This window comes from Buteo buteo, chromosome 2 (genome assembly GCF_964188355.1).
Source record: "Buteo buteo chromosome 2, bButBut1.hap1.1, whole genome shotgun sequence".
In the NCBI taxonomy this organism is placed as follows: Eukaryota; Metazoa; Chordata; class Aves; order Accipitriformes; family Accipitridae; genus Buteo; species Buteo buteo.
The window spans coordinates 28,332,869-28,358,963 of record NC_134172.1 but is presented as its reverse complement, the minus strand read 5'-3'; the positions used below and the strand labels follow the sequence as shown (position 1 = coordinate 28,358,963).

General features: G+C 38.5%; 1 protein-coding gene across 2 annotated transcripts in view; it reads left to right on the top strand.

The window, feature by feature from the left end:
• SLC25A13 (solute carrier family 25 member 13) overlaps positions 1-26,095 on the top strand; it is a 104,712-nt gene that overhangs the window by 47,195 nt on the left and 31,422 nt on the right. For both annotated transcript variants that reach the window (XM_075049618.1, XM_075049629.1), the window contains 8 exons: positions 4,800-4,939; positions 11,625-11,771; positions 13,310-13,448; positions 14,281-14,374; positions 14,545-14,629; positions 16,823-16,907; positions 17,360-17,518; positions 24,415-24,467. In XM_075049618.1, coding sequence (XP_074905719.1) covers positions 4,800-4,939; positions 11,625-11,771; positions 13,310-13,448; positions 14,281-14,374; positions 14,545-14,629; positions 16,823-16,907; positions 17,360-17,518; positions 24,415-24,467 — 902 coding nt within the window. The remainder of the gene's footprint in view (positions 1-4,799; positions 4,940-11,624; positions 11,772-13,309; positions 13,449-14,280; positions 14,375-14,544; positions 14,630-16,822; positions 16,908-17,359; positions 17,519-24,414; positions 24,468-26,095) is intronic.

The window sequence follows — 26,095 nt, the reverse complement described above, 5'->3', positions numbered from 1 at the left end:
TGAGATAGTATTAACTTTATTGGACTTGATGACACTGCATGAAAAACTTATGTACTTGCACAAATAAATAGTTTAAAATAATTTCAGATTTAGTACATCAGATATTTATGGCCTGTACCCTGTAAAGATTTTAGTAGCTTGTTCTGTCAAGTGACTTTTCTTAAATGTAAAATATAGTGGGAGAATGACTTTCAGGTTTTTTCCTTTTAAAATTTCAAATTTCCAAATACACAGTTTTCACTTGGGGAATATTGGTAGTCTTTGTTGTGTCAAGAGTGCCTGTAGTTATTCCAAAGCATGCTTTATTTCTATTATAATTCTTAATCACAGCATGGAAATGTGAATGCAGTATACTTGTTTGTACAGTAACATTTAAGCATAGACATCAGTACACTGGAGAGAAGAAAGTCCCCAGGACTCAAAGGACCAAAGACCCTACTGTAAACCAGCAGGCAGTTCACCTGGAGGGAGAATAGAACAACTTTTTTGAACAGTGATCAGAAACCAATGACAAGGTACCTATTTTTTAATTAGAGGAAGCTTAGGGACAAACAATTATTTGTTTTAGAATTTTGCAATTTATTTTAAAATTGAGTTTTGAAGTTTAATTTTTTTAAAGATTGACACAACAGCATGGATTTCTAAAAGTGAATGTTTAAAATCTTCAACCTGTTGTTCGTTTTTCTTTCCAACAGCTCCTGGTTCAAACAATGCAAACACAGAAATGGTTGTATCTTTTGTTAGCTTTAGATCTTGTGCTCTTACGGCTCCAGACACTGGAGAATGAACATTTCGCTTTTTTTAAAACTAAAACAATTAAATAGTGTTTTAGTATGGATTTAAAGCTTCTGTTTATCAGATATTTTGATTAAATATTGGTTTAGGATCAAACCACAGTTGCCCAGAGAGGTTGTGGAATCTCCATCGTTGGAGATACTCAAACCTCAGCTGGCCATGGCCCAGGGCAACCTGACCTCGTTGGACTTTCTTTGGCAGGAGGTTGGACCAGATGACATCCAGATGTCCTTTCCATCACAAATTATTCTGCAACTCTGTGAAACAGGTTCCTTTAAAAAAAGGTCTAAACAACCAAAATAACTCCTGGCTACTGAAGGACATTGCTGCTCCTCTATGTTTTACTGTGTTTAGTTCAGCAGCTTGTGGGTAGCCGTGGAACTTCAGCTGCAGGTTTAAGGCAAAACTACATTTTAAAATTGTCCATTTTTTATTTTAATACTGGACTTAGATGATTAGGAGATGATACTGTTAGAACTGAACAATAACTTGGAGTGAGTTCTAGCACATAATTGGATACATTTTGATGGTTAAATCACAGGCTAAAACATGTAAGATTTGTTCATGGAGTATGAACGGTCTTTAATGTCTGAATCAGGCAATCTGACTACAGATGAGACTTGAGTCAGTGACATTGTAGATGAATGGGGTGATGAGAGCTAGTGAGGAAAGAGGAAAAACACTGTCCACTGAGCATATATAGGAGTTCGTGAACCATAAATAGTTGCAAAAAGGAAATACAGGGTATGTGTAAAAAGGCAGTGTTAAACAGGATACTGATCAAAGAATCAGTAGAAGCACAGTAGGCAATCTTGCAGTCAGCTGCCTGCACTATATAATCCAACATGCACTCTGTCAAAAAAGCATTTTGTATTAGTTGCCCAGTCAATATACAGTATGACTTTGAAAAGATCAAGGAGTGTAGGGAGTTCTCTTACTATTGTACTAAGTACCTACACTAATGCAGCAGTCTGTGTTTTCCAAGTCATAGCAAAAATTAAGTGTGCATCTCCTGCTTGGACTGTGCAGAGGGATATTTGTACTTAGATGAACTTCTGAGGCATGCGTGTAGCCTTTAATCTCTAAAATAGACAAGGGAATGCAAATGCCCTGGATATAGACCTTGCTATATTCCTAGGTGGCTTGATAAGGTTTTAAGTTCCATTGCTGTGGGTTCCTTATAATGCCAATAATTAAACATTGTATTTAGTCTGAAATTACTTTTCTTTTCACTTCTCGATGTTTGATTTTCTTCAGCTGGAATTTTTCTTTTGGGCCCCAACTAAGGAGGGTTTACAGGGCACAGAGTTGGGGAAGCAAAGTGCATTGTTACTTCAAGATGGCTAATGTATGATAATGAATTAAAATAAAATTGGTGGCATAATCAGAGGACACTCTGTAACTTTCATATGTTAACAAGCTGAAGTAAAGATTGTGAGGAGCCTGGCCCCATCAAAAGGAATTTGAGACTGCTTTTATACTAGCTAAGTTTTTCCTATTTCTTACCTCAAATCAAGTAAGAAAGCACCTTTTTTCTCTGACAAAGACAAATCTGGAGTGCAACCAAGCATAGTTTTTGGTAAATGGTGACTTGTTCCTAATCTCTTCCAAACAGTATCAGTGTTTTGCTCTGGGGAAATTCAGGAGGTGGGGTGAGAGGGAAGGAGGAAGCAGATGAGCACCTGATTTCTGTGTGAGAGACACATACTGGAGCTGTTCTGTGAATATCTTCATTCCTCTGGAAAAGCACAGTGGTCGCTACCAGGAAGAGACAGCCTTCATTTCCTCTTGTTTGCAGACAATACAGGCCGTCTTCTTCATGCTGGTTGCCTTCTTCGAAGGAAGTCTGGCAGAAAGTGGGGAACTTTAGAAAGGTGATCTCCAATAACATGTGGCAACAAGGTGCCTCAAGTTGTGTCAGTAGGAAGCATCCTAAATAAAAGACTTTCAATAGAGGGACAGGACCTCACCCTGAACCAATTGGCTTTCCCTCCCGTTGCCTTGAGAGCAGAATTTTGCTCCTGGAGAATGCTGGCAGACAAGATCCAAGCTGGCTGTGGTGGAGCTTGAAGACATGAATGAACAATGATGTCCTGGGGGCACTGACATTGCTTGCAGAAAATTCTCATAGGACATTAGGACTTGAAGTTCTGAATTTTAAGAATTTGAGGTTAGCTGAGGTCAGTCTTCCTGTTTGTAAGTTAAACCCAACTTGCTCTTTCACCACGGATTCCCTGGGATCAGTGGGTGGTGTGTTTTTAAAGATGAAACTACTGACTGTGTTGAGGGATGGGAAGAGGTCTGCAGTATCATCTCTGCTCGCTGTGAAACCCCCTTGCTTTAGAACAAGCTGCCTTCTGGGTAACGCCAACTGCAGTGCTTTCGGGTCCTTGCAGCAGGACGCCTGCCCCTTTTACATCCTTGGGACCATTTTTTCCTATGTCTTTATCCTTCATTCACTTGGTTGCTTCCTGACATGTTCCTGGCTCTCAGCCATGCCACCCTGCTCTCACTTTCTCCTGCCTCCTTGCCTAAAAGTGGGAATTCCACCCTGGCTGGGTTTCCCTGGGTCAGCAGAGCCACTGTGCCTGGCTGGCATGGGCTGAACCAGAAGCCAGAACTCAACTGCGCAGGAGGCAGGACCTCGTGGCCGCAGGGAGCCGGCTCCCACCTTTGCTTGTGGTGCTGGGATGAGCTGGAAGGCGGCTCCCAGGCGGGGTGGCTCCCAGCTTGTTCTGCACACAAGCAGGCACAAAGCTGTGCTGATTTCCTTGACCCCAGGCACCAGCCACGCTTGGGAACTGGCTCCCAGCTCTGCTGCTCGCAGAGACAGACAGGAGCTCAGGGTTTGGGCTCCTGCGCTTTGCTCTTTCTTCTACAAAGCGTGAAGGGAGCAGGAGGCCAGCTCCTGGCCCTGCCTGTGGGTAGGGAGTGTCTCCTGGGAACCAGCTCTCTGTGCCTGCAGGAGCTAGCAGGAGACAGGAGCTGGCTCTTTGCTGACGTTGCTGGAGGAGTTGTACGGCAATTAGAAAGGTGTGTAGCAGTTGGGAACCTCTGGTCTTGAGCTTGTTTGTCGGAAGATATCTTTGCCCTATATTTTTGGCTGAGACAGACTGTCACACTGAAGTGGGCACCGTCGTGTGAGACAGGTACTTCCTCAGATCTTGTTGCTCTTGCCATTAGTTCAAATATGTACAGCCCAGTTCCAGCAGTGTATGGTCCATCTTACTGATTGTACAACTTGCTGTATTTCAAATAGTTGTTTCTTCACCAGAAATGCCATGTATTACCAAAAAGTCCGCCAAGCCTGGATAAACTGTTGCCTGGTTATGACTCCTAAACTGAACTAAACTACAAAGCTTGCATTTCAGTGTGATCAAACAAATTTGTCGTGCTGCCCCCATCCTGGTAGCAGAGGTCTAGGGTTAAAGTCTGCTTAGTGCTGGAGGTGGGGAGAAGTTTGTGTACCTGCCTGCCATGTACCCCCCATCCCCTGTCCTGGATGTCACTGCTTCTGTAAGGTAACTACAGAAAAGTGGATCTTGAAGTACTGGTATTTTTGTAGTTGATTTGTTTGAATGTGGAGAACTCTGGGAATAATACAGAAGCCTGAATTATAGTGACACAAAACTTTCATTGTTAGCAGCTTGAAAAGATTATGCTGAAAATTGGTTAGTTCTAGTCATCTTTTTATAAATTGTCTTTTAATTTTAATCTTTTCTTGCTTGACTTTGAAACTTGAATATCTAGTTGGGTCTCTTCTAATCAATTGCGGTGAGTATAAAACTTCACAAATAGCAAGATTGTTCAGAAACTGTTTGTGAGGGTATTCAAAACTTTATGATAATTTTGGTAAATGGAAAAATTAGGTTTGCTTTACAATATGTTACTAATTTATATGAACAGTATTGCTTTCCTGTTAGAAAATATCATATTTGTTTACATGCTTGTCTCTATTGTTATTTTATTTTATTATTAAATGAACATTTTTCTTTTCTTCCCAGAGGATGCTAAGCAAGTTTTTGGCCAGACCACGATTCATCAGCACATTCCTTTTAACTGGAATTCAGAGTTTGTACAGCTGCATTTTGGAAAGGATAGAAAAAGACACCTAACATACGCGGAGTTCACCCAGTTTTTACTGGTGGGTCTAATACAATACAGTTTGTCAAGACTAATAAGAAGGATACAAAAATCAAAGTATTTGAAAACTTGCCAAATCCCATGCTGGTAGGAAAGTTGAAAGATAGACCAAGTATAGGCTTTTACAGTCAGAGTGCTGGACTTTAATAGTGTGTTGATATATAGTATATGCTTATGGTAAAATTGCTGATTCAGGCTAGCTTTTTTTTTTTTCTTTTGTTTTTGGCACTTGTGTGCAGAAGCTGATTTTTTTTTTCTACACTGTTGTGTAGACAGAGACATGAAATTAAAAACCTAGACCTCTAAGTCTGAAAATCTCCTGTATATTTAAATCCATGAGTCAAAGAACATTAAATAACAGTATTGAACATTTTGGACCTAGTTGCCAGACTGGTATTGAGAAGTACTTCTGTCTGTAAACAGCATGTTTACCAAACGTGTATTTAATCCAGTGCTGATATCCAATAAAGATGTTTTGCTGCAAGCCCTTTCCACACACTTCTTTACTTTTGACCTTTTTTGAATTAAGAGTATCTCAGATAGGGAAAGGCTATTTAGCTTTGCTTGTGGTAGATGGAGAATAAAATACTACCTTTCTTTTGCAAGGAATTCTTGGCTATTCATACTTCGGGGTACTTTGTTACAGAAAGTAAAATATTGTGCTAATAAAATGTAAACAGATTATCTGTATTTCAGCAGTACTGTTAAAAATAGTCTTCAGTAGGAAAAGTGATCCTTGAAGTGGTGAAACACGTGAGTTTCTTATTTGTATTCCTTCTGAATACTTAATGCCTGTATTAGTATTTACACTAGAGAGTTTTAAAATGGGAACCTGCTTCAAGACTGCAAGGTTTCTTTTTTTCTTGTTTACACAAGTATGTTAGTTCACAGTAGGAGGTGGTATCATTTTGATGAGGAATAATTAAGATAATGCTATTGAGACAAATGTTTCAAATTGACTTTGTAGAACAGAGCCTAATTAACTTTGTATGAAGAGGACGTCAGGTATGACATGATTAAATTGTATTCCCTTAGGTTTTGTATTGACTATTGTAACTCCTAAGTAGCTAAGGCATAGACCAGTTTTGTGATGGAATAGTGAACTAGAACCTCTTTTAGATAAAAAAGCAAATGTGTTACTTTATTAGGAAAAAACACCCCTGGCTACATGTTCTGGTGTTCTATTACCTCCTTCCAAGTACAGAGTAAGACCTGGATATGTATCCTGATTTTGGTGTATTAAAATCACAGTCTTAACAGAGTACCAGTCCTGTTTGCCTGATGCGTCTGTTTGTTTAGAGATCTGAGTACAACCTGAAGAAAAACCCAGAATGAGAAAAAGGATACTTTTTTCCCCCAAAAAAGGGGAGTAGCGGTGAGAGAGGTTAGAGCCACAGACCTAAAAGAGCCTGTAACCTCATGGCTGGGTATTTGGAAGAGTTGAGTTCTTTCTTTGTGTCTTTGGGTTCTTTCATGTTTTTTCTTTGAATTAGGAAAAGCAAGAGCTGAGGCAGCAGTTTTCTAACTTTGGAGATGAGTCCTAACTACTAGGCTTTCTCATCCTGTGAAGGGGTGTTCCTCTTTCCTTGTCTGAAAGGACTTTCCTTGGATGTGATCATATTCTGGGGAGAATTGTATTTGGTTTTGGTATGTCTTGCCCCTGCCTTTTTTTTTTTTTTTTTTTTTTTTTTTTTTAACCAGTGCCACTGCAAAAGTGGATCCTAACTAGTTGCAGTGCAGAGTAAAAGGTTGTGTTGGAACGCATCAGTGGTCCTCATGAGCCAGGCAGCCCTTTTGGTGATGAACCATATAGGACAAAAAGAGGGAGGAAAAGCATAAACCTGGAGACAAAGGATGATGATTCTGGGTGTCCTCTAGAGAGTTGAGATGCATTCAGGAAGAGTTCTAAGGCTGCTAATAAAGATGCTCTCAGCATATTTGCAAGGACTTTCAAATAAATTAATTGTCCTAAGATTCTGCCGAAGCTGTCTGCTATCAGTACAGTTTGTTAGGATGCTCAGTCAGTCACAGTAATTGGCTACATCTGCCTACCCACTTTCTAGAACTGTAAATCTTTGAAATGCCTAGGTTTCCCAGGTGATTCTTGCTTTGCAGCATTGTATTACAGATACTGAAGTTTGGACACACAACTCTCAGCACAAATTGGAGAGTTAATGTTCACAGGCATAGAAATCTTCCTTTAAGCTCTGTAACCTGTGGTAGTCAGCCTTTCCTTCTGACATTCTGCCTGTGCATGAGTCAATCTCCTTGGTCTGATGTCTAGACCTTGGACCTAAGACAGCAGGAGACCACAGTGGATACCAAATTACCTTTCTGCATTCCTGATGTGTGAATGCTCTTTACATTGCACTTAACATGGACCAGATGGTTCTGTAAGGCGCTTCAGGTACTGCTTTGTAAGTACAATGCAATTTGCAACTTTTAATGAAATAATCCAGCTAGATTCAAATTCATTCACGCTGGGTCCTATTATGCCACATAAAATTTTTACATATTCATTATCTGTCGCAGCATTTGGGGTAATCATCACTTCTGGCAAAGCTGAAGATATGTGGAAAATAACATTATTATATTTGATCCGCGCACAAGGTGGATCGCTCTGACGTTACGTAAGAAGAGTTTATATGGGATTCTGAATATTTACATCCTGCCAGCACTTTTTTTGTCTACAGTAACAGAGATTCCCAAAAGTATAGCCTCCAAACTGTTTGACTCTAATACAGTTAACAATCTATTTGCATCAACCCAGAGCTCAAGGTGTGTTGTTTTACCCTGCTTCTCATTTTGCTAGCTTAAAATTAGCTTGTATATCTCCACTATATATCCATCACATCTATATGTTTGGATATGGTCATGTTCCATCATCACCTAAGTGGCAAGTCTGCTTCACGAAGAGCAACACTGGCCCCTTTCTCAGCACGTAAAATCTATTCCGCAGGATGAATTTTAACATAGGCTTACATGTGGGCCTGGTAAATCCATTTCCACATTGTCTGGGAATTTATTTGTGCCCAGCATATTAGCTGATGAAGTAGTACTCTTTATAATTGAACCCTGGGATCTACTCCAGTGGAAAGGATTGTGCTGTATCTGATGACTTGTAGATCCATTGGGATGGAACCCAAACATAAATCTCTAAGTGGAAAGTAAAGAAGCCTTTAATGAGCTGTAAGTGAAAGCTGAGGTAAAAATCTCTAGATAGGAAATAATTTCATGAAAATTCTGGTGCCAGCATGCCTGCCATGATGTGCAAATTAATTTTTCACAAAGTCCTATAGTACCTGGGGGAATTCTGGACTTCCAGCATCAAGGGAGAAGCTTGTTTTCTAAGTATATCTAAGATTACAGAAAGTCTAGTCAGAGAAGATTCTTTAGAATGTATGATTTGTATTGCAAAGCAATGAGGATTGTATTTCTTCCAACCTTCATTTGTCTAGGTAAACAATGTTGGACTGAAATAGGTGAAACAATAAAAAATATTGCAAGTCAGATAGCATCTCTAAACACTACAACTTTGTTTTATTGTTTTTCAGTTTATTTTTAAGGTGGTATTTTTTATCTTAGCTGCATATACACAGCATAAGCAATGTTATAAACGTCTCATAAAGATTGCCCTGATAAATTGCTGGTAGCTACTGAGCCTCATTTTGAAATGTAGTTAGTCATGCTGTGAGATGTCTCAACTTTCAGGCTTGGAGACCGAGGGAGTAGGTAGCCTTTCTTTTGCATTAAACACTTTAAGGAGTTTATTACGTTGTTATGCAATGTACAGTGATTAAAGAAGTGATATCTGTCTGGGGTTTTTTTGTGCCAGACTTTATAGGTGAAATTTAGTTTTGAGACTAAGTGTGTTATCATGTAATGGTCTGCATGTTCTTGTATGCTGTGTCACTGCCATGGTCATGGTTTGGGTATGTCATATGGCTGAAGGTCCCCGTTCTTTTTTTCTGCTCAGTGCAACTGGAAAATGCATAGCACAGCTCAAAATAACCGTAGCCTAAAAAGATCCTACCTTTCTGAGAAGGTGGGATGAATCTTCTCTATCTATTTGCAGTATGCTTAAACCATTTCATTTGTGAACTAAGGAGGAGGTGCAAATAGGGAGCTCCAGGAGACTGACATCATCCTATTCAGAGTTTTGTCTTGCTGTCTGTCTACAGCTAAGTGGCTCTTTTGTAGCTGACAAGAACATGGGCAAATGTCAGAACTGAGTCCTTGACCATGTGTTTAACCAGGTGGGATAATTCTTCTGTCTAGTGGGTTCCACAGGTACCAAGAAGATTGCAAGGAATCGTGTTAGCAAGGATAGGATGGGGTGATTTGGCTTGTACTCAACTGTAGTACTAACAGCCCTTTTGCAATTAGCTGGGTGATGACAAGAAACATGCACTTAACGTACCTCTCTGGAACATGAGCCCTGCTTTGCTTCTGTGGCTGAGATGTCACTGTCAGCCAAGGTCCAACCAGTGGTATACGTACCTCCAAATTTGCTGATAGGTGTACACAGGTGGTAAGAGATTGGACTTCTCTAAGTGGTGTCCAGGTTTTTTACTGCGTTATAGTGCTGGATTCTGCCAGCACAACACTGCCAGCAATTTCAGTGGTTAAAACAAATTGAACAAGAGGAGGAGAAGAAAGCAACATTCACAGTTTCCCATGTAATCCTGCTGCAAAATTCAATTTATTTTTTCTTTGGTGATGCTGCCACTTAATGACAAACATTTTTGTTCATTTGTTCATATGTTTCTACCTGCCAGGTGTATTTAGGGATAGAAGAGTTATTATACCCAACTTCTCCTCAGAGCTCTCTGCTTCCCGAGTAGCTGCCTGCCTCAAGCTGACGAAATTTTTTTGTGTTCTTGTGCTCCTCCCACCGTAAATCTCCCGAAATTGCTTGCTTCCAAATTCCTGTTGAAATTATAGTCACAATTGTAGTGAAGCAAGAGCTTACATGGCTGCATCCAGCCAGAGTGAATATTATTGCTGAATTGTAACACCTCCACATAGGGGGCTATAATGTAAAGGAAACGTGACAGAACTGAAATTGTAACACTTCAAATTATAACCCCCACAAGTGTTTCTCATCAAAAGCAGAAATTTCCGAATAATTCTGAGAGTGAAACAGTGTTGAAACATTGATCAGTCCTTTCGTCCCCATGCCTTTCCTCTTTCTGCCTAATATATTAGGAGATTTTCATCATACCTTTCAGGTCAGGGTGCAGTGTTTTAATTAGAAATTAGGACTGAAATTGGAGATGTCTGGAGGCTGAAATGAAAGGACAAGCATGGTTTGGGTGGCAGCGTGCGTCGGTGGTTGTGGTGTGAGCTGAATGAGCTGAAGTAGGGGTGGCAGCTGCAGGACTCTGGCAGGTCTGATGCTACACCGACTGAATTTGCCTTTCGCCCTTCATTCTCTATTCCCTTGAATACTGCTGTGAGATAAATATCAACTTACAGGAGATCATATTCACTGTGAATACATCGTGCTGGTGATTCTTGACTAGCCTGAGTCTTGGCTTAGTATGACTTTTAAGGCATATATTTGCAAATATAATGAAAATAATAAGATAGTGCCGAGATCCACTGCAAGACTTGCTTAGTATTGCTGACATACTTTTGCTCTGATTCCATTTTCTGAATAAGTGATTATGAATATGTATTCAGACTAAGCACTGTATTTTTAGGGAATAAGTTTTTATAAGCCTTATTTAAAGGGAGGACATGGCATTGATAATTTTTTTCCTCCATTCAGCAAAGAAATACAGATTGGGAAGCCTTAACTACATCACCAAAAGGTCTTTCTGGTTTTGGCAAACCTGTAGAACTGGACAAAAAGTTCATATGTGTTATCAAGTTACTATCTGTGCAAGATCATTCCTTTTAAATGAAAAAAAAAAAAAGTAGTCTAACAGTAATTCATGAAGAAAGGGTGAAGGTCACAGTAAGAAAAGATACAGTTTTGAGAAATAAAATGCCTTTTTTCTCCCCTCTTCTCTCAGGGGTACATTTGAATCACAAAATGAGATTATCAGGTAGTTGCATCAGATAATGCTTGTGATTGATCTCTGCCTGTTACTACTGCTGAAATACTGAGAATTGATCTTTAATCAGTTGTGATACAAAGAGTTCTAACTAAACTGCTGGTGTCTTTTGTAGACAAATAACTTTGTTTTAAATGAGGATGCTTTTTGAGGGAATGCTTTCAAGATTAGTGGATGTCTACGTGGAGATCTCTGATGATTGCATTATCCTTGTTCAATGAGTAGCAAACGCTTTTACAGAAAGTATTTTGACCTGCTGTGACACATGCAATAAACTGGATAATGCACATCATGGAACACTTTAATCTCCATGAGTGGGAGATTACCTGCACTGGTGTGTTGATACGTGTCCTCCATTTCTCAGTTAAATGAATTGCATGACCTAATGTCCAGACAGCAGAGAAGTCATGATGGTTGTCCTAGATATTGAGCTCAATGATAGAGACCGTATATGTCACTGATAGAAAAGCCTGAAAGTTACACATCCAATATCCAAGGAAAATTAGATTGCACGTTGTCGTGTTTTGTTAAATACAAGATATCTTGTAGGATTGCATTATATAAAATCTAACTATTAAGGTGATGATTTTGAACCTAACTTTTTTTTTTTTAATGTGTTTTCAGGAGATACAGTTAGAACATGCAAAACAAGCTTTTGTGCAGAGAGACAATGCTCAGGCCGGAAGAGTCACAGCTATGGACTTCAGGGACATTATGGTCACTATCCGGCCACACATGCTGACACCATTTGTAGAAGAGTGTCTAGTAGCTGTGAGTAGTTCTGGTATCCCAACTGGCAAAGACCTGGGATACAGATGTGGGATTCCTTTTTTATGTACCTCAACCACTATATGTGGCATGTAGTCCAGCTTATGGATGCATGTTTTTAAGTCTAGCAGTTGTTATCTACACATATGAAAGTTAACCCTCATTGCAGAATATGTATCCTCAATGTTCCTGGTCTCCTGAGACAAAAGGCAAAGCAGGTATATGGACCTTAGTAATGGCCTACAAATGTAGAGTTTGCCTGACTATTTCCAGTCATTCCATCACAGTAGACTGTGTCAAAGCATCCCACTTAGGAAGTCATCCTCAAAGGACTTGTTTTGTAATGTCAGGTCTAAGCTCCTGAGTGTAATTTCCAAGTACCTGGGACAGTGAATGAACTGGAATCACCCAAGGATGTTCAATATATATTAACTGATAGTTGTTACACTTGAGTATACACTTTTTTCAGTGTGAAGTGCATAAACCAAATTAAATATTACAATTCTGCAATTTCACTGAAGAAAAAAAAAATTACATTTGGTTTTGACCAGTTTCTAATCTTGGGAACTTGTAACAGCACCTTCCAAGTAATCCAAAGTCTGGCCATATCCATGTTTAAAGAAATCTGTTCTGCTTTGACTTGCAAGGGAGAATTCCAGGGTGTGTGTGAAGTGATGAGAACTGCAAACTCTGGACAGAATATTGGAAGAAGCATACAGCAAAAAGCATAGCCAGAAGACTTAGGGACTGACAATGAGATCTGATACTTTCTCCCTTGATTCTCTCCCCAGTCTTGTTACCAGCTTTCTTGGGGCATATACTCTTTCATAAAACATAAGATTTTTGATTCTTCCTCAAGATCAATTAAATTTTGGCAAGCATATGCATTGTTTTCAGAAATTTGCTTGATCACCAATCTTATCCTTTAAATAGGGAATTGATTCAATAATTTTTCTGTGTGCAGACCCAACACCACTTTAAAATAAAGTTTTAGGCTCGGTTCTCATTTGAGAATGAATAACTGTTTGAACCTTATTGTTCCCATTTTGTTTGCCTGATACAAGCCTGAGAGCTTACTGCTGGTTTTCCATGACTTGAAATGCCTGTGAATTTAAATGTTTCAGTTGACCTTTTTCAGAATATGTTTTGATTTTGTTGAAATTTTCTGTATAGTAATATACTTTACATGTAGAAGGAGATTTCCTCATTACTAGAAATAAGCCAACTTATGAAACATTTCCAAGTGAAGCAGTACTGAAACTTGAACTTTGTAAATTACTACTGGTTATGTTGCTATAATCCTGCATATGTATTTGTTTAGGTTTGTAGGGTGGGGAGAGTTTTACATTCTGGTCGTGATTAGTTTCAGTAACATAAGAATCTTTCATAGTTTTCTTTATTTTGCATGTTTTTTTAAAAAGCAAGCCTGTGCTACTGTCGCTCTTGTAAAATAACATTGTTTGAAAACCTTCATTTCAAGATTTTTCTTAGTCTTGTAACAGTGTCCTTACTCTTTTCTTCTTTTACTGTCTCTACTCTAGGCTGCTGGAGGTACCACTTCCCATCAGGTCAGCTTTTCCTATTTTAATGGATTTAATTCTCTCCTTAACAACATGGAGCTCATTAGAAAGATCTACAGTACTCTGGCTGGAAATAGAAAAGATGTGGAAGTCACTAAGGGTTGGTAGAAATGTTTGCAGTCTGGAAGTTTCCTTGGGTGTTTGGTTGGGGCGGGTGGAGGGAAAGACCTCATCTGTATGCTTTTAAATCAATGGGAGGGGGAGAAAGCCTGCCTCGTTAGCATTCCTTGGTACGCCACTCAGTTTTGTACACTCCTGTTGGAGTCCACCCTCCAGGTTTTTCATTTTGTTTCAATCAGAAAAAGGTCCTAGTAAACTGGTGGTGGGGGCAGGGTGAGGAAAGTATGTAAAGATATTTAAAAGTTTAAAAAACTTCCTAGGACTCCTGCCAAATTGGCAGCCTATTAAAGTGACCTTCAAGGGTAGTTGAAGAATTCCATAAACTTGTATTGGCGACACAGTAAGCTGATCTACAAGCTTGGAACAAGATGTTATCTGCTATATCTAACCACTTTTATAGAGAATTCCCTGTGCAATGCCAAAGTTTCATTAATGTGGCCTACTGGGACTATGCATGAAAAGTTCCACATCTCTTGACTCCTGAGTTTTTTTTCTGTTTGCTTTTTATTTTATTTTTTTTCCCTCTGACTGGCAACTGATTGATACCGTATGTCAGATATCCTAAATCCTGCTGATAGTGCTAAGCTTTAAGACCAGAGAGTTGTACTTACTTGCATGAAGGATAGACTATTTAAAACATACATTTACATAGTGGCAGAAACACTTTTGTGGTGGGTCACTTTTGTTCCCCTGCTCCCTCCCCCACCAGCATCTTCTACTTAATACTAAAATGTAAAGCAGCTCTGGGGTGCTCTGGATTATTTGTTCTAGTTTGATTAGTTTTTCTTTTCTGTATTTTTATTCTGCTGCAGAGGAGTTTGTTCTGGCAGCTCAGAAATTTGGTCAGGTTACACCCATGGAAGTTGACATCTTGTTTCAGTTAGCAGATCTATATGAGCCACGGGGGTAAGTGGAGAATTATCTGTCCTCCTCTCTTTCCTTTCCTCCTCTCTCCTTGGAAGGAGTGGGAGGTGGTGTTGGGGAACAGGATTGTGTAGTAGTGGTCACATGCAAGTAACTTCTTGTGATTTGAAAACCATCTCTAAGCAAATGCTAAGCTGAATTAATTTCCTCAGACGCATGACGTTAGCTGATATTGAAAGAATTGCTCCTCTGGAGGAAGGGACGTTGCCTTACAACCTGGCTGAGGCTCAGAGGCAGGTAAGAACAGAAGCCAGTATGATGCTATTATCTGTTTCCAGTGCCAGGTGAATAGATAGCCAACCTCCTTCTGTGTTGTCGGCTACGTTGCTTTTTTCTTGTGTTCTGTAATATCTGTGAGGAATACCTTCTTGTTAGAATTTATTTTTAACCTGTGTCACGTACTCTCCATCTCTTCTCTGCGCCCCTTTCTCTTGGGCTGCATTTGGACAGGTTAAATGCAATTTACTTTGGAAAGATAAAATGTATATGAGTGTCACCCAGCCATTCAGTAAATATTAGGTGTATACCTAATTAAGGTGTTTATGTTTTGTGATTCTGTTGCTCTCTGTTCTTTTTAATGAGGAAAGAAGACTTCCTGCTTCGAATATGGATAGCAAATTCAGCATCTAGCCTATTAAATGGCAGCCCTTGTTCTGAACACACACGCAAGTTCCTGGCTTCAGAGTGTTCTCTACTTTGCCTTAAGCTCTGCTGAATATCAAAATAGGAGAGATTGTGTAGTCTACCATTACAGTTTCAGTAAAAGCATTAATATTCTCTGCATTTCCAAAAACTAAAGGCTTTCGATGGTATAACAGCAAATGAACTTCTGTTGTCTTTGAGGCAAAAAAAAAAAAAAAAAAAAGGAATGTTGTTCAAATGTCAAACCTGTTGACCTTTTAGTTTTCATATTATTTTAGCATATCTTATATTTTCATTGACACGAGTTTCTGTACAAATAGATTTAAAACTAACCCTCTGTTTCTGTTTCTCTCTTTCTCTGTCTCTATTTTGAGGCAGTCTTAACTTTGTGTCTTGTGAGACTAAGGGTTTTTTTGCTGGTTTTTTTTTTCCTGCTCTGGGTCTGTGCGGAGACGCCAGTTTGACCACAATGAGTTGATGCAGGCTACATTTTTAGGACTACCAGGCCATAAGCCAGGCCTCTGTGTGTGTGTCTGTGTGTGTGTGTGTGTGTACACATGCATCTCTCGCTTCTCTTTCTTCTTCTCCTCCCTCCCCTACATGTGAACACCCCCACCACCACTCCAAGACAGTATCTAGGGTGGCGGTTTTATGTTTGTTTGAGCAGTGACTAAATGTTGACTATGCTGGGATGAATTCAAATGAGTTGGCTCCCAAAAGCTCACCATCTATTCCTAGAAGACTTCTAAAGGAGTTAAAAGCATTTGCATTGGACTGAATATCAAGTAACGTAAGTTACAATAGGTGGCAGTAAAATGTAGCCAAAAATGAGGTGCTGAAAGTAGCAGCTTCTTCAATTTTTGCTTTGGGGCCACTGTCTTTGCTAGCATGATTTATGCTGTTTTAAGAGGCTAGGATATATGAACCTGCTTAAATCTTACAATTTCTTCTGCATGTGTCCTACCTTTTCATTTTTCCATTCAATTCCTCTTTAATGTCAGCTGCTTGATGCTAAGACTGAAAAGATTTTCAGCTATATTGATAACTTCAATTTATTTTCTGGCCAACTCCATGCACACTGGAACATTAGCTAAAACTTGAACACGTTTTCAGGAAAAAATATATCCATATTTTTATTTTGTACTTTTACTTGTAGTATCCTAAAAAAAAAAGTATTACAAAAAGTGATAGTAAGTATGGAAGGCTTAATGCCCCTGCAGAACTTCTGTTTTCCTAATTCTTTTCTTTCATTAGATAAAAATTTTAAATCTGGAGCACTTCTGCAATTTACTTTTCATTGGGTTGAATCTAGCACTCATAGACTGTGAGCAAAATTAAGTTTTGCTTTATGAAACCTTATTTTCCTTTGGCTAATATGTATGAACAATGCTTGCATAGTTGATGGCCTGAGAAGTAACAGGTATACCTGGTTTTGGCAACAGTAGAATGAAATTCCAAACTGGAGTTGCTTTTAGCTGTAGAAAATTAATGACTTGCGATGCAATATGTGTGCTCTCATATGCACGTTTAGACCATTGATTTTGGAGTTGTATAATTTTGTTGTAGTATCAGTCTTTCTTTGCTATTCCAATCTGAAGAGGCTACATTATACGGCACTTAGAAATCAGTGGAAAAGAAATAATAATTGAAAACAAAATCTCCAGTTTATTGTGGGATTTTTTCCAGGTATCTGTATATTTATCTCTGTCTGATCATGAGATGTTCTCTCATGAAATACGATGTTCTGATTATTTTTCTTGTCGTTCCTTTTAAATCCTGTCTCAACAGAAAGCTTCAGGTGATGTGTCTCGACCTATTCTCATCCAGATTGCAGAATCGGCATACAGATTTGCCCTTGGTTCGGTTGCTGGAGGTTAGTCATGGCTGAGCAAAAGAATATTCATCTTCACTGTTTGGGTTTTTTCTTCTCCTGCCCTTCTTCCCTTTCTGCCTTTCATTTAAGTGTGGAAGGCTTCTCAGTCTTTCCCTTGGAGCCGTGTCTAAGGGATGGGATGTCTATAAGTTTGAAGGGGAGAGGGTCATCTGGTCTACAAGAGTTTTGGAATTTACGAGCCATTGGAGTTTGCAGATGGTGTTGCTATTTCATTTGTGACCAAACCAGTTTCAGAAGAATCAGATAATAGTGATGTAGGGCCAGGAAGTGCTTTTGGTTAAAACTAGGAGGTAGTTTAATGTATCCAGAATATATAGTGGAGGAAAAAAGATACAAGTGATACTTGAGATGTAAATGTGGAAGATGACCGTGGCAGTCAAACACGGCAAATGCAAAATCATGTTTTCTTATAGCTTGATTTTTATTTGCAGCTGTTGGAGCCACTGCAGTCTACCCAATTGATTTGGTAAAAACTCGAATGCAAAACCAGCGCTCTACAGGCTCTTTTGTGGGAGAACTTATGTATAAAAACAGCTTTGATTGCTTCAAGAAAGTGCTACGTTACGAAGGTTTCTTTGGGCTTTATAGAGGTAAGTTTAAAAGGTGGTATATACTAATGATAAGATACTAATAAAAGTTCAGTAGACCTCTGGATTTTTAAGCCTTTTTTGTTGAGACTTCAATTTTTGCCTGGTTTGTGCTTTTGCTTCTACTCTGTTATAGATGAAGTGTTTGCAAACTTCTTGATAATTAAAACCTCACTGTAATGAGAACATTCTAGGAACTCTCTGTCCCTTCCTTCCTCACCTGCAATAGGGCAACAATAGCAATTTCCTACAGCAAAAGTATACTGTTAGTCAAGTTTTTATTTCCTTAGCAGTCCTTAATACCAAGAATGTTTTGTCCTGTTTGATAAGAAGTTAGATCATCTGGTTTTGGTTTTTTGTTTGTGTTCTTTCTTATCTGTTTTCTTTCTGTTTAAAAACATAAAAACATAGAGTAAATGTGGTACCTTGTTATTAACCAGATCTCTTCTTGTGATATCTTTTGTGACAAAAAGGTCTCTCTGAACCAGTTGCATGTGCTTCACTAATCATTGGGAATAGTCATCTTTATCAGGTTTTATGTATGCCTCTCCTTAGTTTGTGATTGTTGAGTCAGCCAGAGAGGTTAGCTGGGTTTCAAGCCGCTTAGCTTTATATATGTAATCAACACATGCAAGTTATGAAGTTAGCTGTTCCAAGCTCCCTTTGTAGTCAATGGAGAAAGCTCCAAAAGCTCATTTGCTCTGTTTAGGATGTAAATCATCCTCACTTTGGGTATTTTAGGTAAGTGCCTGGAGTTAGATGGTGGCACTTTTTTATTTTGTCCTTGTCCCAGTTCTGGCATCAATGGTGTAAGTTCAGGTAACGCAGAAGTAGTCAAAGAATCATAAACTACTGCATGAGACTGCAGTTCTCTGTCATAAAGATAAAGCAAATTATATTTCTGGTATCCCAATTATTGAGATCTGTTATCCCCCTCTGCCGTAGTCATTGGGGAGGATTTGAAACTTGCATTACTTATTTCATCTTTAGCTGACTTGCTTAGAAACTTTTGTTAACTTTTGAAAATAAGAATATTGTAATGACAGAAACTAATCGCTAAAAGCAGTTGAGTCAGGAATGAAGAATGGAGGATTTCAGTAAATTACTGTTATGATCTGGGAAAGCTATATGCACCTGAAAAAAAAGTAACAGTTTATAAGAAGATGTGTGAAACTACATTAAAACTAAGTGGTGTGATAATGTGCACTCTTTAACATACGACCTGAGTTACTGGATGTTGGCTAAGTAGCTCCTCTGCAATATACAGACTTTGTAATTATTTCAGCACAATTGGAGATGGGAAGAGACTGTTATTATTGACTGTTTGAGGCAATTTTTTTGAGTAGGCCTAATAATTTAATAAAGAGTATTGACATGGTTTCTATTTCGTAAGTATTTATAGTAATCAGAATCATAAGAAGTCCCAGTTATTGGCTAAAGAACAAAATGTATTCCCTGCAAATATATGTCTCTTCCTTCCAGGATCCTGAAAGAATAAATATGCAGAATTCCAGTATTATCTGCTTCTGTCTTAATGAAACTCTGAAGCACAGTGATTTTTTCATCTGGGGAAAAAAACCCCTCAGTAATGTCATAAATGCATATTAACTCTATTTGCTTGTCGTGGTTTTGGAGTGATTTTTTCATTGCCAAATTGGGGAACTTCAGGAACCTTCATCAGTATAGCTTGTCCTTCTGTTCTCCATCCCCTTCACTACTTTCCAGTCTTCCAAGGAGTACTGAATAGTGAAATCTCAGACAATTTGGTGGAGCTGAACTTCTAAACCCAGGGCAATAATCTTGATTCTGGATTATATAGTAGAAATCATGTGATGGCAAAGAACACCATCATTTCAGAGGCAAATTGAGACCTGCATTTCTACAGATCCTCTACTTAAAGGGCACCCTGATTTAACTTCTTTTTTTAAAGAGTCAAATAGAGAAAACTCCTTGAAAATGTGGAGCTTCCTCTGTGCAGTTCTGTAAATTTGGACTGTTGCTTGCTGTCTAAGGAGATGATGATGGAGAAAGTTGAGCAACTGAGTGCAGAATGAAGGTTTCTGGGTAAGCTTGAGAGGACAAGAAAATTTGAAATTAACGTTTTATAGTTTAGTATATTGACCCAATTTAATGCAGTAAACTTATAACAAGAATCAACTTGTTCTGGTCTTAAATACTACACTGGGTAAGACAAACTAGAGTACATTACTTTTTGCTGTTCATCAGTAAGTGGAATTCTTTCTTACACTGTGGTGCATTCAGAGTTCAGTAAATGCGGGGTGTTTTCCCCAGAGGAGGAGGGAGTAGTCATTGGTAGACTTCTCCTGCTTAGCTGAATAGTGATGCAAAACCTTTTAAAAAAATTATAATGGAAGCATTTGGAGCAGTGGTCTCTTTGTCATGACGCACTGCAAGAAAGCAAACAGGAATTATAAACCTTACTCTGAACTCAGCCATTTCAGATGGTATTTTTAATACAAGGCACATATTTCCATCCAATAAAGTGAACTGATTTTTCTTTTTTGTATCATTATTTTATTCCAAACTTGAAAAGGGCAAAACCACCATATTCTAAACCACCATCTCAGATAAGGATAAATTACACCATCTTGTGGATATAAAGAGAGCACTAAATTTTGTTTAATGTCAATTTGATTCTAAGGATAATCAGTATTTTCACTGAGAAGATACTTTGATTCAAAAAAACCCTCCAAACATGATACAAACCTCTGTAGAATCTTAATAATATGCATTATTTGAATGCTGTGTTGTTAGATTCGGGCTTTTTAAGACTGTACATCTGAGATACATTTTTCATCTGTTGCTTTCTCAGCATGGCTGAAAAGAATACTCATCTCATGTACCTATAATTTACTGTTGTGACTACATTTATCCCTGAAATACATATTTAGAAACTCACAGGTATTTATGTATTTGCAAATATAAGAAAATTTTGGAAGCTGCAATTTGTCAACATCTTTTCCAACAGATAAGGTCACCTATATTTCTTAAGATTATTTTAATTAGAAGTCCACCTGATGAGTCACAGAATGTTTCACAGTCTTAAGGAGTGCATTTAGTAGAGGTTATTTCACCTATACTTGATAGAAATTTTATGGGAAATTTAAGTACCAGAGATAATATGTAGCTCATGAAAATGTTCAGTAGCCATGCTGTTAATGCTGCTTCTCCTAGAGGATGAAAAAGACAGGAAATGCTGCAGAAGACTCTGTCATCAGTGATCATTAACTGTTAAGGAACTTGTTAGTTTTATTTCTTCTGATGGTGCTTCTAGCACTGTAGTGACTCCAGATGCCCTCTAATCTTAGATTTTAATCATTCATTCATCATCCAGCTTCATTATTACTGTTGGACTCCCATGCTAATGATACAAGACCATGGCAGAAGCTTTCCTCCAGAAGTATGCATTGAAGTACAATTTTTTTAGAATGCAAGTACAAGCCTACTCCTACCCAAAGTTCTGTCGAAGCACAAAATCTTCAAGAAACGCCCCATTTCTAGTCTGAGGGAGCTCTGCTTGAATGGCAACTGGTGATTAATTGTCCGATTTCTTGTGTGAATCCTGTAATAGAAAAAATTGGCAGTATTCTGTACTGCCTTTCTGTCAGATGTCCAAATGATTTCAAATATTTTACCTAGACGGAGCAACAACTCCTTCAGCCAGTGTTTTTTTCTACTATGAAGGGAAAGTCACATCCATTACACAGTGGGAAACTGAAGTTTCACTTTTAGATGTCTGAAAAAATACTTTGGCCAAGTAAGATTTTTTTTTTTTCTTTTACTGGATGCCATCACTACAGCTGGGCTGGACGAGCTATTGCATGTATATTCACAATGTATTTAAGACAGCTTTCAAAAAGTAACCTGTATGATGTCGCAAACTGACTGTAGCTCTTGGTGCTTTCTCTCGCATATACCTTCACCTGCCCATAGAGTCCTACTACGACAGTGTGTCAGATATGAAGTGGTACATGGTAATTGCTACTAAAAAGCCTTGGATATATAAAAATGTGTTGAGTAATGTTTGCTACATACTATACTAGTAGGCTGCCTATGTGCAAAAAGTTATTCTCTGATGTTATAAGAGGCATACATTTTTAAGACGCTGTCAGACATTTCTAAGACTGTCCTACATCTGTGTATGTGTCATGTTGCTGATCTGCTAATGCATAGTAACACTGAAAAATTCCCAGCGGGTCAGGATAACCCCAACAGAAAAATGACATCTTCATATGTGTCCCTTGATGTGCTTGCTTTCTTCCAAAACTTACCATCTTTATCACGTTCAGAAATCTTTCAACAGTGTTTCAGGGCTCTCATCAAAACAGTAAAGAAAAGAGAATTTAGTTTTGATGGTCATAACATATAGAATGCATAGGTACTACTTACAGATAGCTTTATTACATAGGTATGAGAGGAAATGAAGAGTCCCTCTACCTTCCTAAGGCCGAGGTGGTATCTGGCAAGGCTATAAAATATAGTATTAAAATTAATGCTGCCTTTTTTAGAATACTGTATGCTATCTTGCAGTAAACATGCATGGCATTATCTGTAATTAAACTTAAAAAGCACTTTTATACTCTAAAATTGTGTGTGAAGTAGAGAGACAAAAAGAAAATAATGCCCTGGGTTTTTGGCTGTTCAGTTAGGTCTTTGGGTTTTTTTTGTTGGTGGGATTTTTTTTTTTTTTTGATAACTTCTACCTGTTCTTTTTAATCTTTCTCTTTTATATTGAAGTTTTATGGAAAGTTTTGAGTTGTAACAGTCCCATTCAGATTTGAGTGCAAAAGGAATGGACCAGATGGAAAAAAAACCCACTTGTGCCAAGATAAACATGTTTTTCTCCATTTTTACAAGTGCCTTTACAAATGCAAAGTCTTAGGAGCTGAAAAATGGTAAAAAGGCCATCTTCAGATCAGTCTAGTGAAAATGAATTTGATTTGTCCTGCTTATGTTGCTTCTAAAACTGGAGGTTCATACACATCTCCCAACTGGACTATTTTTATAATTTTATACCTTGATATTTTAGAATGTCTTTTTCTGTAGTTCATATGATATGATATAACTTCAAAGTCATGTTATATTTAGCTTAGGTGTAGTAATATATGTATATGTGATTTTAAAATTAGTGATCTCCAGGTTCTTTTGGAATTACATATCTGCTTACAGACCTGCTCTAATTCTACTGGATTAGATTTAGGATCAGGTACTGTGCTTGTAAAGTAAATGGAATGTTTTTTAATCTCCGAAGATAGAAAGTTCATTAGCCATAATGTCTATGCAAAGCCACACGTCCTATAGCAAGATGTGAATATCATAGCAGTTATAAAGATAATTTTGTCTGTATAAGGCTAAAACTGAAAAAAATCCTATTCATTGTATATCCTTGTGTTTTCTTCATAGTGCTGTAGAAAATGTAGTATTTAATTACACAATTCTGACTGTCTCAATGGTTTTTCATTGAAGTCTGGATTCAAGTCACCCGTGCAACTAAAACTGTTTAAGAAATTCAAATTTTGAAATTTATCTTACTCTGCAGAATCTCTTCTTTTGAGCAACTGCATATGAACTTAGCGTTATCGTATTCTTTGTTTGAATATTCAGCCATATGATCATAATTCAACATAATTGTTTTGGGTAAATGTTAGGTGTGTATGTACGTCAAATATATATGCAATTACTTTTTTTGACACTTGAAAAACAAAAATGCTAATACAGGTGCAAAATTTTAAAGGCATTAGTATATAAATATGGCTGGCCCTCCTGCTACCCCAAATGGTGCTATTCTCCAATGTCATTTCCTTATTAAGAGCATCAGTAGTAACCAGTAAAGCCGATGGATGGTAGCAGGATGGAAAAATACACTAATCCAGTGCACATACATCTTTCTCTTTGTTATTCTGATGTTTAGCTCTTTGGGAAATGCTTTTTGGCAAGTTAGCTCTTAGATGCGGAACCTTAATTGTTGTCTTTTTCCCCAGAAAATAAAACCATGGAGAGGTGAAAATGTCAGGCTTTGTAGAAAGTATCCAAAGTTGCTGCCTGAGCTACTGAAACAAAGGGGGTCTGCACCAGAAACTGTAGCCAGGGTGATTTTTCTCACATTTCTGAATAGTGTCCTAATTTTGTTATGCTGATGAATGCTGGCAACACCGTTCTAGCCCCAGGCTTAGTTGGTAAGCTTGGCATATTTTTAGGTTGTGTCATCCAAAAGTTTACAAAATATCGACCGTTCACTTCAGGCAAGTGAAGCCAGCAGTCAGAGATTCCCACTTCCAGTTCTCTAGTGTATCACATCTAGCAAAATAAATTAGGAAATTCCATACCTGGGAAGAAAGCAGCATAACTTCCTTTGTTTTAAGAACTGGTGCGTTGGCTGTGCAAAGAGGTCAGGAATGTAATCATGCATGTTTGAATATTTTGCATTATTTTGATTCCTATCCTCTTGGGTCCTGCTATCTAATGTCATTGGTTTTGCCAGAAAAAGGTACTGCTCTCATGATTTTTTAAGTGGATGCGTCATGTATCTCACACAATTAATTAGATAGTCTTAATTTTTGTGTGAAGATGCAGAAAATGTTAGTTTAGGACAGAGTACTGAAACGTAGTTGGCAAATCTGGATTAGTGTTAAAGTGAGCTAATATCACGTTGAAAAAAGCTAAAGAAACAAACAGGTATAGACAGTCATAGCACTTGAAGTGGTAGCACAAAGTTTGTCCTCAAAATGAAATGTTTAAGTATTCTCATTAAATATAAGAACACAGAATTGCTGTAAAAATTGCCCATTTCTAGATGGTGATCTCTATATATATTGGTTGATTTGTTTAGTTAATACCAAGTTACTTGGTGCAATGAATTCTCTATTTCCATGTTACAGGTCTGTTACCACAGCTATTAGGAGTAGCACCAGAGAAGGCCATAAAACTTACTGTAAGTTTGCAAATGGATTGTTTTCACATTTCTCCACATTGTAAAGTCCATCTAATTACAATTAGCACATTAAGGATTTTTATCCTTAATGTGTCAGCAGCAATGCAGAGTGTTCCCCAGGGCTCAGTATTGGGGTCAGTTCTGTTTAGTATCTTTATCAACGATCTGGACGAGGGAATCAAGTGCACCCTCAGTAAGTTTGCGGATGACACCAAGTTGGGTGGGAGTGTTGATCTGCTCAAGGGTAGGAAGTCTCTGCAGAGGGATCTGGACAGGCTGGATTGATGGGACAAGGCCAATTGTATGAAGTTCAACAAGGCCAAGTGCCGGGTCCTGCACTTGGGTCACAGCAACCCCATACAGTGCTACAGGCTTGGGGAAGAGCGGCTGGAAAGCTGCCTGGTGGAAAAGGACCTGGGGGTGTTGGTTGACAGCTGGCTGAATATGAGCCAGCAGTGTGCCCAGGTGGCCAAGAAGGCCAACGGCATCCTGGCCTGTATCAGAAATAGTGTGGCCAGCAGGAGCAGGGAGGTGAGTGTTCCCCTGTACTGGGCACTGGTGAGGCTGCACCTCGAGTGCTGTGTTCAGTTTTGGGCCCCTCACTACAGGAAAGACATGGAGGTGCTGGAGCGTGTCCAGAGAAGGGCAACCAGGTTGGTGAGGGGCCTGGAGCACAAGTCCTCTGAGGAGCGGCTGAGGGAGCTGGGGTTGTCTAGCCTGGAGAAGAGGCTGAGGGGAGACCTTATCACTCTCTACAACTACCTGAAGGGGGGTTGTAGTGAGGTGGGTGCTGGTCTCTCCTGTCAAGTAAGTAGTGATAGGATGAGGAGAAATGGCCCCAAGTTGCGCCAGGGGAGGTTTAGATTGGATATTAGGAAAAATTTCTTCACCGAAGGGGTTGTCAAGCATTGGAACAGGCTGCCCAGGGAAGTGGTTGAGCCACCATCCTTGGAGGTATTTAAAAGTCTTGTAGATGTGATGCTTGGGGACATGGTTTAGTGGTGGGCTTGGCAGTGCTAGGTTAGTGGTTGGACTGGATGATCTTAAAGGTCTTTTCCAACCTAAACAATTCTATCATTCTCTGATTTTTGCTTGATACAAACTTAATTACAAACAGCACAAAGCAACTGTTTATATCTGACTTGGATGCCATTTGTAATGTTCACAAGTCACTTGCAGATATATATATGTACATTTTAAGAATCTTACTGAAAACTTGTTTTTGGACTCGCTCCAAAATGTAACAAGCTTATTCAACTTGTTCAGCTCATCTGCTTGTTTGTAAGTAGCACAGGCCTTTGGTTTCACTTCTTAGCAAAAATGGGTAATTATTTATTGGATTTGGAGGGCTTTTGTGGTTCCTATATGTTTAATTCCAGTGCAACAGGAGATAATATGAGCATGCAGTGTAGTGTTGGTAAGAAAGGAACTTGTTTGCATGAATTTTTTTTTCTTAAATGTTTTGCTTCTGTAATTTTGTTATTTCTTGAATGATTTTAAGGCACTGAAGAATTTCTTATTATAACCCAATCATAATGTATTGGTTATTCAATGGTAAGCTAGTATTCACCAAAGCTTGTAGTATGCATTTTTTAAAAAGGAAGTACTTAATGCTATTAATTGCGTTA